This window comes from Triplophysa rosa, linkage group LG9 (assembly GCF_024868665.1).
Source record: "Triplophysa rosa linkage group LG9, Trosa_1v2, whole genome shotgun sequence".
NCBI lineage: Eukaryota > Metazoa > Chordata > Actinopteri > Cypriniformes > Nemacheilidae > Triplophysa > Triplophysa rosa.
Window position 1 is genome coordinate 21,959,204 of NC_079898.1, and position 20,689 is coordinate 21,979,892.

A 20,689-nucleotide genomic window follows, 5' to 3' on the forward strand; every position below is an offset into this window, starting at 1 on the left:
AAAAATGTATGTGATCTTCAGCTAAATGATGACAAACACAGTGGGCAAACAATGACAGCATTTAAATTCATCTTTAACTCGCAGTTTAAACATTCATAGTGCAGAGGATGGATAAAGAGAACATTGAATCTAATGACTGGTTAAGCCTCTCTTGGCTGCAATAACTGTTCGAGTTGCTGTAAGGAGGGAGGTCCACTTTTTCTCTTTACAAAACTCTTTCATGTTATGTCAGCGTCCGCATCGGGTTGAGGTCAGGACTGTTGCTGGGCCGCTCCGGAGGGCAAACTCAAAATTGGGATGGTCATGACCAACACCTCCAGTCTCATCTCATTGTTTGGACAGTGTGTTCAAAGACATGAAAAATATCATAAATTGTGTGTCATTTGAAGGAATAGTTTACCTTTAAAAAAAGAAAATTTTGTCATTACTTACACGTCCTCTTGTCTTTTCAAACCTGTATGACTTTCTTCTGCAGAACACAAATCGTTGGTAACAGAAAACCAGTGGTCCCCATTGACTTCCATTGGTTTTGTGTACGTACAATAAAAGTCAATGGGGTTTATGGATACCAATGTATTTCAAAATATCTTCTTTTGTGTTTTGCACAAGGAGGAAAATCACACAGGTCTAAAATGACAACAGGGTGAGAAAAATGATGACAGAATTTTCATTGTGAAGGTGAACTATTACTTTAAGCATACACTGTGTTAGTTTAAAGGGGTCATATGGCGCGAACACGTGTTTTTCTGTGTCTTTGGTGTGTTATAAGTTGCCCATGCATGTATTAGACACGTAAAATTGCAAAAATTAAAGTGTCGGAACAAAAGATGCATTCTATCTAAAAGCGAATGCTCACCCAGACCTGCCTGAAACGCCTCGTGTAGCCACACCCCCACAAATCTACGTCAGTTCGTGGTATGATTTGACTAAGACCGCCCAAATGTATACGCAAGTAAGGTGGGCGTACCTGTCAGTACATCGCATATTTGGAACCTGATGTTCCAAATATGGTAAGAGGCGTTACATTTCCATCGCACGCTTGCAGTATTCGACCAATCACTACGCACTTTTTAACTGGCCAATCATAGCACACCTCGCTTTTCAGAGCGATGAGCTTTGTAATAAATCCGCGCGGTTCAGAGAGGCGGGGCAAAGAGGAGATACAAACATACACGATATGTGGAAAATACAGCGTTTTTTAACCGTAAATGGTGTATACACATTGCATTACATCTAAAACAAAAGATAATATTAGTTTTTGCCGTGTCATATGACCCCTTTAATGTTGTGACAGTTAAAGATGAACAGTTTACATTTGATCAACAAATTATGCAGAAATCAAAGATACAAAACAAACTTTTTTGTACACCTGTAAAAGTTGATATTTTACTCTTTGCAATCATGTGCATTGGGATAATGAACTGTAAACGTTTTATTTGTAATAAAATATAATACAGTATATACAATGATATATAAGGTATATTTAGCCATATGTGTGTACCCTGAAAATCAAACCCATGGCATTTGCAATGCTAACACAATTCTCGACCAATTGAGCTTCAGGAATACATATTTGGCAGAAGAACGACTTATTAAAGTAATGATTAAGATTATTTAAAAATATCTGTCTCTCTGTAGCAAATGGGCAATGGAACCCTTGGGCACCATGGAGCGGGTGCTCAAAGTCCTGCGACGGCGGTTGGCAGCGGAGGGTGCGCGTGTGCCAGGGACAGGCGGTCACGGGGCAGCCGTGCGATGGCAATGGAGAGGAGGTCCGCAGATGCAGCGAGCAGCGTTGCCCAGGTAACCTTGCGGATAATTGAGCCCCAAGAGTCAATTATATCAGAATGGGCAGAAAGGGGTGAATGAGATACGGATGCGGGGATAATTATTTTTCCTGTTCAGAGAGCCCTAGCGATTTTTGCTCTGGATCATTATTCGTGCGAGAAATAATGATCAGAAACTACGCTGTATGTTTCGTTGTGGAGGGGGGCACAGTTTTGGCCAGTAATGGATGTTTAATGTCACATAAACGATGCCATACCATTTTCATGCATGGGTAAGAGTCTCCATGGAAACAGTGCTTGTGCTCATTATATCTGATTAATCGGTTTAACTAAAACAAATAATTGTAATATACGTGTACCTGAATATGCGTTTTTGTTCCTTCACTTTAGCTCCTTATGAAATCTGTCCAGAAGACTACTCTGTGTCCATGCTGTGGAGAAGAACTCCCTCTGGGGAACTGGCCTTCAACAGGTGTCCACCCAATGCCACAGGTAAGAACAGCCACGACAGTTTCGGTTTAAGAAGCCGCCGAACACCGCAGGCCATCTGACACGGCATTAAAGCACGCACACACACACACACACGCGCGATGGAAGAATAGACCAGCGTCACTTTCAAAGAAATAAACAGACTGGCATGTTTTTTTCTCCAAGCATTTATTTCAACGGTGTTAAAATTATTCATAAATTCCACAGCCCACAATGACAAATGTTTCAGACTAGTGTATTCAGCTGTACTGTGACTGCCTTTAAATGCGTTATGCTGCGTGCACCTAGAGACTGCTGTCATTTACATACCATAGAGCCCTCCAGCATTTTGTCAACATCTTTGTGAGTCTGCTTCGCCTTTTACAATATTGAGGGAAAGCAGAAAAATCTGTACTTTTTGCAGCAAGATATAGTAACACTCTCTGACCACGTACACGCTACAGATGAATATGGTTTTTGAGTGCTCTGTTTACATTAGTTAGATTTGAGAGTGACATCTGTCCTCGACCAAATGAACTTAAAGGGACAGTTCACCCCAAAAATTATTTTTTTTGTCATAATTTCTTCACTCTCTTGTAATTCCAAACCTGTATGACTTACTTCATCGGAACACGAAAAAAAGATATTTTGAAGAACGTTGGTAAACAAACAACAGAGCTCCATTGACTTTCATTGTTTGGACACAAAACCACAGAGACATTTTTCAAAATATCGTCTCTGATGTTTATTTTTGGGTGAACTGTCCCTTTAAAAGATGTGACAACTGTTCATGCTATTCGTACTTTAAAGGTCCAGTGTATGTGATTTAGGGCCATCTAGCGGTGAGGTTGCGAATTGCAACCAACGGCTCACTCCACCCCTCCCTTTCGAAGCACTACGGTGGCTGACACAGAAGTAAGATGTCGTCACGTTTCCACTTCTTTGGAGATAACGTATTTACGAAACGCGCTCTGTAGAGCAGTTTGTCCGATTTCCATGTAAAGGGACCCATGGTGTATGTAGATAGAAAAAGCTCATTCTAAGGTAATAAAAACATAACGCCTCATTATGTAAGGTCTTTATAAACCTCTGAAAACATAGTTATGTATATTATATTGCATTTCTGTCAATAGATCCTCCAAAAAACTACACACTGGACCTTTAGGTTTATACTGTATTTCATGCACACAGAATGAAAGATTAATCCAGTTTGTGGCCTCTCTCTCTCCCTTACGCTCTCTCTCTCTCTCCCTCCGGTTGGTTGGTTTATCTGAGATAGCTGTTCTGAGATGTTGCTCCTATTGATTGTGCTGTGAGATTGGCAGAAGGTGCTGTATTGTTCTCAGTGCTCTTGGTATCTCGGGGCTGCACCTTCGTCCTCCTGTTGTGAGGATGCTCTGCCACACGCTGTATTGTTCTTGAAAGAGCAGGTGCTGGAGAAAGAATAAAAAATGTGGACAGAAGTGCCACAGACTCCAGTGATTACAGCGAGCAGCACCGGTGTAGCTGAAACTAGGCAGAGGCTGATTTCAAATGCATGTGTGTGGATTAATCTCTTTGTGGATATCTTTCAATATGTGGGTGGACTGCTGCCATAGGCCGGTGTGCGTTTTTGGGTTGAAAACATTATATCATACATGAAAGAAACAGTGTGTCAATTCGTAGGTGGAAGCGGTTGGATTTACATTGTCTGTTTGATACATAACCCACGTTGAAATTTCGTGTCGTGCAAAAGCATTTTGGAAAATGGGCTTGGAAAATCTTCATTCATTATGAGGTCGGAATTAAATTAAACTCGCTCTGTTTTTGCTACGTAGCAGCGAGAAACGAACGAGAGCAACAAAAACCAAATGTTTGGGAATGGTTGAAGTTTAATTGCAAAGAAGTGATTGATAAACGACCAAGATGTTAAAACTGCGCTGGCACGAATGAGAACTTTTCACGCTTCCTCCAATTTTTCTGAGCGTGTGTGATCTTACTGTATGTGTGTGAGAGAAATTAAATCTGATTGGGCCCCATCCGTGGTGCCATGTGTGTTTAGCGGTGAGCTCTGAATACGAGGGCTTTGATCCAGCACCGCAGGGGGTTTCCGTGATCCGTGTGCCGGATTCCTTGGCTCGGGGGCAGGCAGCTGCGTCTCAGGTTGACTGGGTAGCGGGTGGAACTGTGTTGGAATGAGAAGCGATAAGAGAGTCTGTGAGAGGAGTGCGTGTGGTGGATGGTTGCGGGTGGGTGTGGTGAGGTTGTTCTACTGGCAGGACGTGTTGTTAATGCAAATCGATATACGTAGGATGCGAAAAACGTTTCTTAGGAGTCGCGCTTGTTTATTGCGTCTTGCGCATGTGGGCGGCAGTTTTGTTGATATCACAGGTTGCAGGATTTCATTGGTAGTCACCAACACACACGAAACCCACATGGTAGGTTAACATGAATTCATAATTGCAGATGATTCGTTTGCACATGTGGAATTTTACTGCAGTGGCACATGCGAGGCGCATGTGATACTGCAACCGATGATGGAGGCTGTTTTTATCCCGCGGATGTGAGATGTGGGGGCTGGCAGGTGAAATGATAAAGGAGAAAAAGACTTACAGGAACAAGTATAAAAGCTCTCTCTCTCTCTCTCTCGCTCGCTCTCTCTCTCTCTCTCTCTCTCGCTCTCGTCGTCACTGAATCTCTCTTTTCCCTCCTCTTTCTCTGCAGGCACCACTAGTCGACGCTGCTCGCTGGATCACCGCGGGGTGGCCTATTGGGAACAGCCCAGCTATGCTCGATGCATCACAAATGAATACAGATACCTGCAACAATCAGTAGGTGCAGAGTCAGCTCGCCGCGCTCCGCCGTGTCTTTGTGACGTGTCATAAATTACCCCTGCAGTCATCAACATCACCCAAACTATTTCCACCAACACCCTCCCCAGCATCCCAGACCTCCGCGCAGGTCTGCAAGATTAACTGCAATCATCGAAGAGGCAAATTAAACTGCTAGTTTTGCACTTTCCCATAGCTTGCAATAATGGAGGGCCCTAATTTCCAGTAAAATCCCCGAGATGGATGTTTTAGCACAATGTCGTTTTTTTGCTTGATGCAAATGCATGGTTTTAAATCCTTTTGTTTTTAACTTCCTGTGTTGTTTTTTTAGGCTTGCTGCATGCTGAGTTGTGTTATTGCTATGGAAGGCTTTTGGACACACGCTGCTTTCGGGTTTTTGTATTCTTGTGGGGACGTTTGGTTCCCACAGCGCAGACAAAACCCGCCCCCCCCTACACACACACACACACACACATACACACAATTTAATCTGCATTCTTTTGCTTTATTCTTGAGTTAGTGTGCATGACATCACGCCAGTGTGTTTTATATATGCTTGTTCATTGGTCAGATCCTTACAGTATGGCTTGGGGGTAAAGTCCAAATTGTTTTTATTAATTAACGTTAAAATATTTGTTCCTGTTGCTGTTTAATATGCACAGAAATCAGGTAAACACTGTGTAAACACTGCGGCTCTCACACGCTTTTAAAACAAGGCCGTGTTTTTTTGATGAGTCCTGGCTAACCGAATAGTGTATGTTTGTGGTGAATATTGCAGAAGAGGAAGTATTTGGGAAACAATGTTTGCGTGGAAATTTACATTAATGCATTTGGCGCTTGTTTACTTACAGTATAGACGCTTTTATACTTTTTATCAGCATGTGTGTTCTCTGGGATTGAACGCATGAACTTTGCATTGCTAATACGCTGCTCTACCAACTCATCCACAGGAAGAGAAAATAACTCACTTTACCTTTCAAGAAATATTTTACCCAATGTTGAAATTCTGTCTTTATTTGCTTTTAAGTTGACATTAAATATTAAAATATTAAAAGGGTCTTTATGTTTATGATGTACTAAACAATGTGCTAAACAAATGTTCATGTTTAGATTTTCAAAAAAAAACGTTATATATTACATATATTTCACGTCATCTCGATTATCAGAAAACGGGCTGTTGAGTTCCTGGTTCTATGAAGTCCCTCCTTCCGAAACGCTCTGATTGGTCAAGCTGAGCCAGTCTTTTATGATTGGTCTACCGCTTGTGTGTTGAGATTTCCCTATCCGTGTTCTAGCCGGCAGGGTCAACGTAAATTTTGGGATTCATGATGTCACTAACGCAGGAAAAAGTTTGGTGTAGTCCCAACGAGCCGTCCATCATAGTCTTTAAAAAGTGATTTCTATTAAAGAAAATATCCTCCTTTTCTGTGATCTTTGAGCATTGCTACTTGGCAGATGTTGTTTATGCTCAAACAGCTATACTACTCGCTAACTAAATTTAAAGAAGTGAAATTCCATCAGAAAAATATAAAAATCTATATTAAATCCACATTTAAATTATTGATTAACATATTCATTTTTCATACAATTTCTGGTGACCAAGTCCATTTCAAGCCTTTCGATATTGATATCGTTAAATGGAGATGAGCAATTGTACATTTCTTCATTAATGAAAATGACATATTCTTCTTTAATGTTTTAATTTGTATATTTTTAAATACAGTTTATTTATCTATATATTATATTATTGTATATATGTTAGGGCTATCACAATATTAGATCTTTAATATAGTTATCGTTGCAAAGAGAATTCATGGTAATGATATTATCACAATATCCGTTTTTAATAAATAAATGCTTTCAAATATATCTTTAATTTTGTTTATTTGTGTTTTTTGTATTGGGGTGGAGAGAGGAAAAAGTTTGTAATCCATTTTAAATTTTTACCATATTATCATATGTTTGAAATGAGCACAATATTGATAATCATGATTTTTAATATCACAAGTATTGTCAACACTAACATATTGTGACACCATCCAATAATGTGTAAATATCATTTATGCTTTTCAATTCGATTAAATATATAGGTAACTAGGAGTTTTTGGTACAGTTATGTTCCTGACATTCCTGACATGAGCAGTGTGTGTTGCAGTCTTTGAAGGACACACAGAACCCAGTCTCTTTCCCTGCGTCTGTCTCCAGGTCCAGGGGCACCTTGCTAAAGGTCAGAGGAATCTGGCAGGGGGTGGCATGTCCCAAGTTACAAAGGTCCTGTTGAATCTCACCCAGGGACGCAATTTCTACGCCGGTGACCTTCTGTCCTCAGTGGAGATTCTTCGGAACGTTACGGACACCTTCAAAAGAGCCAGCTACGAACCCTCTTCTGATGACGTGCAGGTGAGAGAGAAACCTGATGTTTTGGTGACATACGTTTTATATGTGCCCACCTTGTGTTTCCAAGAAATTTTCATGTGACATTTTATATAGAAAAAAGGTAAAGAACTAAAGCCGTTTAGAATGTGGCAGTTAGCTTCAAAAGAGCTCCGGTTTCAGGTCATGCAGTTAAAGTTGGCAAAATGGTGGAGGTCAGCAAAACAGCCCAAATCACTTACAGCACCTTCAAAATGGTAGTGCGACTTCTTGGACCACTACTGATAAACATCTCCCTGCTTCTGCCCCTCACGGAGAGCTTATGGGATTTTGACACCGTGTGCCAGCAGCTGATAAGCGATTTTCGCCAAGTCTATCTGATTCCATCTCAAAGCATTTCAATGCCACAATAAACTGTTTGCTCACGAACTGCTTGCAAAAGCATGGTTATTTTTACGTAACATACAGCCTAATGTGATATCCCTCGTGCACGTTTGCGGGTTTGATTGGTTGCGGGTCACGGGTGGGTTTTATCCGTGCCCCCAGGCGAACCGGATCGGCCCCAATCCCCATATGTGTCACGTGTTTTAGAACATAATAACGGTGTGTTTAAGCGGACGCATTACCACCAGAGGGAGCATAAGCGCTCAAGTAGAAAAACAAACGTGTCAGAGCCAAGACGCTGCCTCTCTCCTGTCTTTCATGGCACAGAGGCAGAACAGCAAACAGAAAAGACAGGCACGCGTCCAGCAGGATATCTCATTCAGCACAGGCACGCAGCTCTCTTTCCAGTCTTGGAGTACGCGGCTCTCCCGAGCGCCTTCAAACTCGTACGCAGAGGCTCTGTCGTTTCCCTCAATTATGCGCACATTTGAGTGCTTAGAGAAGATCAACCAATCCCTGAAATTGAAAGCAGCAGGAAATCCCAGGTGTGTTTTAGAGTTGTAGACGCTGGACGTATCCCATCATCTCCCAGTAAATCAGAGCCGTGATGCTCCATGTAATTCCTCACGATGCTATTTGTTCAGACCTTCAACAGGGCAGGAGAAACTCTTCATTATACCGTGTGAGTGTACAGGTTGTAAGAGCCAATGCTTCACATGTCAGACTTGTGAAATGCTCACAGGTGTTTTGCTATAAATCTGTCATAATGTCAACAAGTGAATCAGTACATTTATTCATTTGGCGGACAATTTTATCCAAAGCGAGCATATAAACATTTTGTCAACACACTAAAAAGTACCGTTAGTTTACAAGGCCATGCTACTAGGAGGATAAAAGCTGGGGTAAGCAAGGGAGAGAATGAACAGCAATATTTTTTTTTATTAGACACAAGACAGACAGTTATTGGTTAGTCAAATAAATGCAGAACGGGTATGTTTTGAGCTGTTTTTTGAAAGTTGCGAAGGATGCTGCAGTTCGGGTGGAGGCTGGCAGTTCATTCCACCACAGGAGAACCGAATGAGTAAAGGTTTATGCAAGCGATTTGGTGCCTCGCTGTGATGGAACAACCAGGCGTCAGTATGACAACTATTGTCTTGAAGAGATTCTCACTTAAAGAGCTTAAATGGATAGTTCACCCAAAAATGAAAATTCACTCAATGTAAAGTTGCTCCAAACCTGTATAAACTTGTTTGTTCTGGTGAACACAAAGAAAGATATTTGGAAGAATGTTAGCAACTGACATTTCTGTGGCACCATTGACTACCATAGTAGAAAATAAATATTGTATTTTTTTGTTGTGTTAAACACAAAACAAGAGAATTTAAAGAATTTTGAAAAACAAACAAACAGTTCTGGGGCACCATTTATTTTTTTCTGCTATGGTTGTCAATAGTGCCCCAGAAATCTCGGTTGCTAATTTTTTGTGTTCAACAAAACAAAGACATTTATACAGCTTTGGAACAACTTCAGGTTGAGTAATTTATGACAGAATTTTCGTTTTTGGGTGAACTATCCCTTCAAGGGAAGCCTTGTTTAAAAGAGTTTATCTGTTAACACAATAAAAAAGGATAATATACAGTAAATCTGACTAAATCATTGACATGAAATAAAGAATCCAGTCCTCTTAGTGTCCCAATAAAAACATATTGGTATTTAACACGGCGTGGGTCGTGCCATATTCATGCTCACTTTATCTCTTGAAAGCATAATATAGGACAACATAAATGTATCATGGCTGACTATGAATATTGCAATGGCTTGAGAAACAGAAAACTAGTACCTTTGCATAATGCTCTATCAACCGCAGCATATTTTTGCTAAAGCTTGAAGCAATATGCATTGTAAAAAACGCTGCACAAATACATGTGAAGTGAAATTTTAAGTATTAATATGGCTGGTTTTTTTGTTAATTTTTTGTTATTGTATTTCTTCAGACATAATGAATACGTGTATAATACTGTGCAATATAACACCCAAAAACAAAATTTCTGTATTTATTCACCCTAATGTTGTTCAAAATCTGTATATGACACTTTCTTCTCTGGAACACAAGAGAAGATAATTTGAGAAATGTTTCAGTTGTTTGTGTCCATACAATGGAAGTCAATGGGGGCCGATGCTGAAATATCTTCTTTTGTGTTCTGCAGAAGAAAGTCATACCGGTTTAGAATGACGTGAGGGTGAATAAATGATGACAGAATTAATTTTTTTGGGTGAACCGTCCCTTTAAAGGCTTCAACTGTTAATCTCACACTGCCAAAACATTTTCTTAATCAGAATGTTTGTCTTGCTCTCTAAATATTCTAAGGAAAATAAATGTCCTTGAAACAAGATAAATTTACTTGAAACTAATTTGTGACATTTTTTTTTAGAGATAATTCAGTATATCTTGAATTAAAGGTTTATTTCTTACCCCACTGGCAAATAGTTTTAAATGCTTGTTTTAAGTACAGACCTTAGTAGTTTGATTTCTGCTTAAAAACGGAAACAATTTGCCCAATTCGAAATAATCTTGTTTTCAGATAATACATCTTAAATTAAGTTTTCATTTCTAATGCAATTTTGCCTACAAGTAAAAGTAACCTCGTTTAAGAGCATTTCAATATTTGTAGTCGAAAGCAAGACAAAAATACAGATTTAGAAAGTGTACCTTTAACAGTCAAATATATATTTTCGATTCCAAACGAACAGCAATAATGTCCCTTTTTGATATCTATTTTGACCCGTGCTGTTTTCTTTTCTCTTCTCCCCACACAGAATTTTTTCCAGATCATCAGTAATCTTCTAGAGGAGGAGAACAGGGAGAAGTGGGAAGACGCACAACAGGTGGGTGTGAATGTCCTGCTTGACATCTCAGACAGTATCTGGTGTTGTGTCGCTCTGACTCGCTCTGCGGCTGAATATTGTGTGATGAGCCCACAGCGAATCAATGGCTATCAGCCGTGCAGATGCTTTAGGTAATTGTTAGGTCAAGGGGGACGGCTGTCTCCACAGGCAGAGCTGCGTCAGATCGAGCTCTCTCTGCCAAACACAGACCTGCCTGCTGTGGTGATTGGTGGAAGGGCATTTGCAGTACCCGCTGCGACCACTTGAGGGCAGCAACACTGGCAACAAACGTCCAGCCCCGTTGCTGCTCATCCGTAAGCGATGACGCATTGTCTTTTCTCGCTCACACGAGACGGTGTGAAGGAGGGATTTGGATCGTGCAGAGCTCAGTGTTCTTCTAAAACTTAAACAACATCTCTACTAAGTGCATTATTGTGGTTTTGAGAGCCTTTATTTTTTTCTCTTTAGGCTTAAACTTGTAATGCTTCTTAAGCAGCCAGTAGTCATGTTACTGTATGTCAAACATAAGCTGCTTTGGAGTTCTTGTTTTCGTGAGAGCTGTGCTGAAACACGTGTCCTTGAGGCAGAAAGGGTCCTGCGTGTCAACCGAATTAGCCCTTAATAGCGTGTACAGTAGGAGAATGTCACAAGTAATGCGTTTCTCAGTCTGAAGCGTGTTTGGAGATCAGGTCACGTAGCGGGTCGCTTGTTTTGCCGGAGCTGTTTTGCGTGCCTGAACCGGTCTTCGGAGCGGTCGTGATGTTTCTTTCATGCGCTCCTCGGCTTTGTCGCAGATTAAATCTTCAAGCTCCTCAAATCATTAAAGGACACCTGAGGTGGTTGTCAGCGGCCCTGCTAAATGATTGACCTCAAAGAGACCAGACGTTTAAAGATCACCCAGGATTTTATCTGGCCTGCCTGTCTTGTCATCTACAAAGTCAGCCTGCCTGGTGTTCAGACTGAGCTTTGATTGCCTGTCTCGAGTTCACACCTCAGATTCATGGTGCTTGCCGGTATTCAGTGAGAGAAAGACCGAACAGAAAGTCTGTAGCTTCTGTTTTAATGACAAACTCTGTTACAATTATATCTGGTATTTGCATTATATTACATGTACATGTATCCATTTCTTAAACATATTTATTCAGATTGTTATGAGTATGCGCATATGTAAAGTACTTAAAGGGACAGTTCACCCACAAATAAAAATTCTGTCATCTACTCGCCCTCAAGTTGTTCCAGATCTTTTGTTCTGATGAACACAGAGGAAGATATTTGGAAGAATGCTTGTAACCAAACAGTTCTTGGCCTCCATTGGCTACCATAGTGGAAAAATGACAGTGGTGGTTAAAAGTGACCCAGAAGTGTTTGCTTTCCTACATTCTTCAAAATATCTTCTTTTGTGGTCAACAGAACAAAGACGTTTATAAATAACTGTTTGGTTACAAGCATTTTTCCAAATATCTTTCTCTGTGTTCATCAGAACAAAGAAATGTATACAGATTTGGCACAACTTGAGGGTGAGTAAGTGAAGACAGAATTTTTGGGTGAACTGTTCCTTTAAGTATTTTTACTCTACATTTTCAAATATACTTTATCTGTGTTTTTAGTTTGGAAAAATGTGATTTCCGTCCTTTTATCGGATCCTACATTACAAAGCATATATCATAGTTTTCACTTCACTATTGCGAAGTAGATTTTTAAATAAACTTGGCAACCCGGACTGAAAATGCCATTGGTTTGATACCCAGGAACCGAGGTGTAAAGTACTATCAAGTACATTTTTTAGTATATACAGTGATTCTTAAGATGAAATTGTATGTTAAGCATAAGAGTAACTGTAAAATATTTATATTGGGTATAGGGGTGGCATATTTTGAGTTGTGGTAGTCTGGGGTTTTGGGGCTGATTTTGAGCTAGTTTTTATTGACCAGTCTGGATGGTTTTGTTCTGCAGATTTGGCAACCCTGTTGCCAGCGCTATTCTTAACTAGTTGATAACTTTTGAAAAGCCTCAGGAAATATTTTGCTAAAATATCAATATGCTATTCTCATTTTGCGTATTATTTAATCATGCATTGGTTATGTATGTATTTAACTGTTTGGTTAGTTGTAATTTATATAAAATCACAATTTACCTTATTTTCAACACAAATCAGTGCAGCAAAGTCTTATATACACCCCCATGCACAAAATCTCTATAACTGTATATACACTACCGGTCAAGTTTTTGAACACTTCATATTTTTACCACATTATAGAAAAATAGTAAGCTCATCAAAACTGTGGAATACCACAAAAGGAACATTGAGAATTATGTTGTGTAACTCCGTATATACACTATGATGTATACTGTATGAGATAACAGTGATTTGCATTATTAACTGAGTGCAGCAACAGTGCTGGTTCATCTAATGGCCGTCTGCCTCGGCCATTTCCCGCACTGCTATCTTCCTGCACACTTCAGCAGCCCAGCGCTGTTGCCATGGAGAGAGATGCTCTCCGCTGTCCCCCGCCAGTCTGACCGAGGGGGGAGGGCCTATCTGCTTGCGTGCCATCAGGATCTCTCTCTCCGTCTGATTGGCTTGGCCCAAGATCGGCCCTCCCGCCAGGGGGATTATTAGATGTGACTCCATCGCCCTGTTTCTGCACCTCACTAAGGGTGCTAATTATGAAATGTCACTCAGCGCTATTTTTCTGCACCCTCTTTTTATTTTTTTGTCTTTTGCAGATTGGCTGCAATGTGTTTTTGCGCGGTGTTTGTTGTCATGAGGAGAGACGTTCGGATGATGCTAATGAGATGAGAATCTGCTGGGTATAAGGGTAAAAACTCTGTTTCCAGCATTTGTGATGGAAGTGTTACTGATAGATTCTTTTAAAAGTTGACCGCAAAAGTTTGTGATGTTAAGACTGATCTTATACATTCTTTGGTGGATGTTACACCACAGAATCATAGTTTGTTCATTTTAAATGAAGTTATTGAATATAAAATGTATAAACAGCTAGAAATCAGCCTGAAAATGCCTAAAAAATGCTTCATCCAACCCCCCCTGCACCTTCTAAAGATCTTTGAGGACTTTCAGAGTGATGGCAGAGGTAAATAGCCGAGGTCAGGCACCTGAAGGTCAAGCGTTGGATCAGCAGCCCATGATGCTGTTGACTAAAAGAGAACAGGTACTTTGACAGCATGAGATGGTGTACTCGGGTGGTGGGGGGGGGGGGGGTGTTGACCCACAGCTCCAGCCATAGGTCTGAATTCCTCATCTGCATTTGCTCTGACACTGATGGCTGGTCCTCTAGAGAGGCTGTAAGCCCGGCACAATCATTCTGCAGCGCGAGTTTGTCTTTGTGAAGGACTGAACAGACAGCAAGCGCAGCTCTAAAGGATGAGATACACAGAAAGTGCCCTTTACAAAGACTTTATAGTCTCTTTCCAAAAGTGTTAGACGTGTGGGTCTAGAAGTGTTTTAACTGGCTGCTTTCTCAGATACTGTTGTGTAATGATCTGCCTGCCCAGAGGAAAGTGGTATTGCTTTGAGAATGCTCTCTCAGAGATTAGATTTGATGGAGTTCTCGGTTGTGTTTCATTTAAGTACCTTAGGTTTGTAAGCCCAGGCCCAGGTTTTTGGCTAGAAATTGCATAGGAGGGAAAATTGAAACAAATGGGATAATTGTGGAAAATCAATTAAGATAAATATAGATTCTACAGGTAAAATAATCATTTTTACCTGTCAATTTTATGAATAATGTATTGAGTTTAGTTTGAATGATTCAATAATATTGACTTTGATTGCAGACATGGCAAATCTGAGCTCAGTTTGTGACATTTTGGAGATCTTTTCTGAAGCTCTAATGGAGACATTTGTGAGATTTCTGGGTCTTTTTCTCAGCAGTAAAGAGGTCATATGCTAAAGTTATAGAATATAGTGGGAGGTCCATTTGCACAACATTTGTTGTTAAACAACATCGTTGACTAATGGGGAAATGCAAGTTTTATGCAAATGGTTGGAGGATAAAGAGTTGGAACCATGGCTGAGGTCTCTTGGAATTACTGTGAGGCGTACTGTTCTGTGTGTCGGAAGGCGTTTAGCGTAGCCTCGTTTCTATTTGTAATAAACCTTGCATTGAGTTAGTCACTTCTGAATTATGTTGCATTAATAAGGAGTTATCACAAACTAAGACTGTTTAGTTGTGCTATTGTACAATCAGTATATAGTAAATGTAAGTTAAAGTGTCGTCAATGTAACCGATTAAAACTTGAAGTGGCGATGAGGTCTTAAAATGTATGGAAAGAGTCTTAAAAAGGTCTAAAAAAGTATTAAATTTAGCTCCATGATTTCTGTATATACCCTGATTTAGTGTCCAGTTTTAAAGGATCATGTTGACTTGGTAATGTTGGTTTCTCTAAAATAGGGCTGTCAAACAATTAATCGCGATTAATCGCATCCAGAATAAAAGTTTGTGTTTACATAATACTGTATACTGTATGTCTGTGTTCTGTGCTTATTAATTTTGTATTTATAACAACATACACATACATGCATATATTTAAGAGAAATATAAACATTTATATATAATTTAAATGATTGGTAAATATACATAAATACATAAATATTTCCTAAATATGTATACATGAATGTGTACGTGTTTATAAATACAAAATGAATATACACAGAACACAGACATATATTATGTAAACACAAACTTTTATTCTGGATGCGATTAATCACGATTAATCGTTTGACAGCCCTGCTCTAAATCAAGACCAAAATATCTAAATAGTAAATGCACTGTCAAACTTTGTCCACTGCACATGGTAGTTTTTTGGTTTATACTGTATTTATTTCTTTAACTTGTCAGATTTCTTTCTATCTGTCTGTGTAACCTTCTATTTCTAGTAACCTTGATGCCAAGCCAACATCAAACTTTGTCCTGCTGATCTTTTTATTTCTGGTTTCATAACATTGAAATGTAGTTTAATGACAAATCCATTTTCGGGTCAGTTTTTATCTGCGATGAATATTCATTTACAAGTTACAATTTGCTCTTTTACTCCCATCTGTCTCCCCTCCTAGATATACCCAGGATCAGTGGAGCTAATGCAGGTCATCGAAGAGTTCATCCACATCGTTGGGCTGGGAATGAAGGACTTTCAGAACACCTACCAGATGACAGGAAACCTGGGTAAGACCTCTAGACAGATCGCAGAACCTAGCACCACCCACAGACTCTCGCTGTCGATTCTGTGCGTCGTCCGTAATTGAGGATAAATGGGGCATGGAGGGGGAGAGGGGGGGGCATAGCCATCCAGTCGATAATGTTAATTAAAATCAAGCCCTTTCCACTTAATGTGCTAAATTCTCATGCAAACAGCCTCATCGTATATCAGCTCGGGTGAGAGGAGATTTCTATTTTGGAAAACAAAATCATTTCTCATCCATCCTCCTGCATGTTGTTGGAAATCTATAATAGAGCTTCGACGCACCTGGTTAACTTGTTAACAATCTGATTTATAAAGAAAGGTTTTCTGCAGCGTGAGTCACCATGTTTTTCACCACATTGCTCCAGCGCTAACCGCTGTCTCGCACTAAATGATTTGTGCAGAACGAAGTTTAAATGACAAAAAATGCGTTCGCTTCCGGTGGTGAAGTGCAGTTCTCTTTATTCGAACGAACGGAACATTGACCCACAAAATAGAAATCTGCTTGAATTGCAGAGCTCAAGAAATATGAAATGAATGGATTAGGATGACCTTGCTCTCATTCAGCAGACATATAGTAGTTGAGTCTGTAATGTTGAGAATGGTATAAAGCCAACCGTCATTAAAAAGGCAATTGCATTCAAGGGCACCTTTGATATCTTCTTTTATGTTAAGTTGTTTTATGTAGCTTGCCATAAAACTTTTTTGTCTGAGGACATGCTGTTATATACAATGAGTATTTAAAGCCTGGTTTGCTTGTTTGAAGTAGAATGCCCTACAGAAATATTTGGACAGAGATGCTTGATTTGTGTTTTTATTTTTTGCTAGGTTAAAAACAAATCTAGTCTTTTTAATAGACACTTTTATCCAATGCAACTTACAGGTATATTTGATGTTTTTTTTCTGGGAAATAAACCCAAGACCTTGGCATTGGAATGACCTGTTGAGCTAGAAGAACATGTTTGATTGTCGCATTTGTACACAAATATATGTCTGTGTACTGTGCATAATAATTTTGTATTTATAAACACATACATGCATATATTTAAGAAAATATGAAATATAAAAATTAATAAACATTTATATTTAATTTCAATTATTGGTAAATATAAATAACTACAGTACATGTAAATACTTCCTAAATATATATGCATGTATGTGTATGCTTTTAGAAATACAAAATTAATATGCACAGTATACAGACATATATCATGTCAACACAAACTTTTATTCTTGATGCGATTAATCGCGATTAATCATTTGACAGCCGTATCGTGCTATGAAGGTTCAACTGAATGAGACCAGCTGCTGCTAACAGATGCATGAACAAACTCCAGCGATTCAATCAAGAAACCAAGAACATTTTTTAAGCAGATGCTTCTCAGACATTATGTCTCTTTTGCTTTGATGTCCACTATTTGTTATCTGATTTTCAGCCGTCTATATTAGACGGCTGAAGACAGACAGACAGGCAGGCAGACGGCAGACAGACAGACAGACAGACAGGCAGGCAGACAGACAGGCAGGCAGACAGGCAGATGGCTAGATATTAGATATTATGACATATCGCTTATTGCTCCTTAAACTCTTTGTAAGTCGCTTTGGATAAAAGCGTCTGCTAAATGACTAAATGTAAATGTAATTATTATTTCTTATTTTAAGGCATCTAAAATTTTAGAAGATTTTTAACCTAATGAATGCATTTATTTGGTTTGACATTGTGACTCTTTTAATCTGAATGAATGAACAAATCATGACCTTCAAAGCTGATTTAAACTGATCAGGACACCCACACAAAATTCCCCCATTTTGACTGACAGCCAAAGTTCTTTTTACATAAATGCTTATTATTTCCACCAAATATTCAAGTAATGAGTTGCTTATGATAAAAAGGCAAATCCTCAAGGCTAAAATTTAAAAGAAGTGTTAATCCCTATTTGTTTATTTGGCATCAGCAATGTCAATTTCCTTATCCTTCTCAGTAAAATTAAACGACTTCTGAGTTAGAGTCTGCTCGCATTGATTAAAAGAACAAAAACAGGTCTGCCTGTACTAGCCAAGTGAAATCATCTGTCATAGTAAGATATTGCAGCATCATTTCTTGGCAAATTTATAGCACCTTCTTGACACTATAATAAATACCTACTGTCAACACTCCACACTCCTCCGTCCTCTTTTAGCAAAGTAACCTTCATTGCAGACTCCCTGTAAGATTAAACAAAAATTTGCTCCTAGCTGCAGTCTTTAAAGCTGAAATGTGTTTTTTTTAAATGCGTTTAATGGACATCGATTGGTGCGCATTGATTGAGTAGAGTGGTCCTGCCATCTACTCCAATAAATGCCTTACAATGATGGGTATTTAGAGATTGCACCAAAATTTGGATGTACCAAAAGATGCTAATGTCTGTCTGTTTTTAATCTCACAGATTCAATGATTAAGTTTATTAGTTACAGGTGGGCGCAGGTGGCGATGTGTCTCTTGGCTGGGTTCCCTACAGACCATTACACACAGAGACCTCACGCCACAGTCATGAGGAGGCAAACAGCTTCTAGAACATCCAAACCGATGGACCTCACACAAAGAGGGAGATGCGTTGAATTAATGAGTGTGGCGGGAGATAATTAAAGCCTGTCCACATAAGAGTCCCTTCAATCTCCACATTGTTCTTCATTGGAATTGATATGCAGCATCTTTTCACCAATTCAATTTCTCATTGCTTACGTTGTTTTTCTTTGCTATAAATTTTCTGCTATACATTAAAAATGTCGTTCTAGTGATTATACATTTGGTGCATGCTACTTTGAAAGAAATAGTATGTAAAATAGTTTGTAGTATGCAATAATGTTTTAATTAGTAGTATGCTTCTCAATTAGCAGTATTCAAATGGCCTTATTACATTGTATGTTAAATTCAATGAGTACCGTCTAGTTAGTTATTTTGCATTTGTAAGAGCTTTTTGCATTTTCTGTCATTGCCATCACTGACCAGAAACATTAAAGTAATGTTTGTTTTTCAACAAAGCTTACTGAACAATCCTCCTCTCTATTATTTGTCACATAAACAGCCAAAGTCTGACTAGGCAGTACAATTTCTTAACTTTTTTTGGAGAAATCAACACACGAGTGGTTTAGGCGTATAGCCGTCTCTGCATATTAAACTGGGATTGGCGACAGATTTTTAATATAGAATAAATGACACACCTGACCTTTAATCCGTTTTGGTTTTAAAATGTCTTAAGGCGTAGCGGTCTGATCAAATAGGCAGTCAAGAAGGAGATATTAAAAATCGACGACACTACATCAGATTCATTCATCTCACGGGGAATAGAAGGTCAAGTTGAGAGCTTTGCATTGTGGGATACAATATTCGGCAAATGTAGCAGGTCACCCAGGTATTACAGGGGACGGAAAATCCAGATGGAAACATACTGCAGAAATATGTAAGCACATACTGCTTATGCTAGAATGTAATCCACAACCGGTCAAAGTTTTAGGATCACTCTTTATTCATATTTTTCTACAGTTTAGAATAATATTAAACCCATCAAAACCATGACATAACACACATGTAGCTGTGGGAGTTATGTTGTGACTAAAAGCATCCAAAACGAATGAAATTTAGCATCTTCAAAGAAGCTACCCTTTGACTAGAATCGCACACTTGTCATTTTATTATCCAGCTTCTTGAGGTCTCAACCTGGGAAGCTTTTTATACAGTACTGAAGGAATTTCCATCTACGCTGGCTGCTTTTTATTTATTATTTGGTCCAAATAATCCATTTCAAAATTGGTTTCAAATCAATAAATTATTTAATTGAATATATAAATATTTAAATAAATTAAGTTTTCTAATAAACCAACATTGTCACAATTACATTTTTGTCTACAAAAGTGATTTCAAACATTGAAAGATTTGAAAATCACGAGAAACATTTTGTTCAAGTGATCCTAATCTTTTGACCGGTAGTGTTACCTTTGTTTGGTTGTTTGTTTCGTTTAGTATAAGCTTTTATAAATAACTTGCAGGTAAACGAGGACTCTCTAGGATCACAGGCCTGCTGCTCTCATGGTGATTTTAGATCTTTACATGTGAGCTGCTTCACCCAATGTTTTTCTTTTTTACCCATGTGCTCCTGTGACTAATGCCCTCCCCCAGCTCTGCCAAACACAGCAGCTGGCAAGACTGCCAGCCTCCTAAACACACACACACACACACACACTTCTGCACCTCATAGGATAGAGGAATTATGTGCCTGCTGTTAGATGATCCTCACCTGGAGACCTAAAAATCATGATTTAGAATTTATATTGCAAGTGGGATAAAAATCTTAATTTAATATGCTTCTAATTCAAATTTCAGGGAGAAGATTTTAAGTAGAATTTGGGAAATAAATTGTCAAACTTAAAGGTCCAGTCTATGATTTTTTGGAGGATCTATTGACAGAAATGCAATATAACATCCATAACTGTGTCTACAGAGGTGTATAAAGACCTTACATAATGAAGCGTTATATTTTTATTACCTTAGAATGAGCTATTTCTGTCTAGAAACAAAGAGAGTCCCCTTGCATGGAATTCGTCATGTTGTTTCTACAGTAGCACTAAACGGACAAACGTTTTTCGGCAAAAAGTCGAACCTCACCGCTAGATGCTGCTCAATTTTTGCTGTCACACCCTAGGGCACATGCACGATAAATGAACTACCCATATGCCATGTGCCTTCCTGCAAAACCAACAGGCATATGTTTGAAGAATCCTAAAATCACTCCGGACCGTGCCAGTGTC

General features: G+C 39.1%; 1 protein-coding gene across 4 annotated transcripts in view; it reads left to right on the top strand.

Annotated features, from left to right (window-relative positions):
* Positions 1 to 20,689, top strand: part of adgrb3 (adhesion G protein-coupled receptor B3) — a 144,207-nt gene that overhangs the window by 81,181 nt on the left and 42,337 nt on the right. For all 4 annotated transcript variants that reach the window (XM_057341392.1, XM_057341391.1, XM_057341393.1 and 1 more), the window contains 6 exons: positions 1,639 to 1,803; positions 2,178 to 2,279; positions 4,959 to 5,065; positions 7,271 to 7,465; positions 10,640 to 10,708; positions 15,780 to 15,888. In XM_057341392.1, the coding sequence (XP_057197375.1) occupies positions 1,639 to 1,803; positions 2,178 to 2,279; positions 4,959 to 5,065; positions 7,271 to 7,465; positions 10,640 to 10,708; positions 15,780 to 15,888 (747 nt within the window). The remainder of the gene's footprint in view (positions 1 to 1,638; positions 1,804 to 2,177; positions 2,280 to 4,958; positions 5,066 to 7,270; positions 7,466 to 10,639; positions 10,709 to 15,779; positions 15,889 to 20,689) is intronic.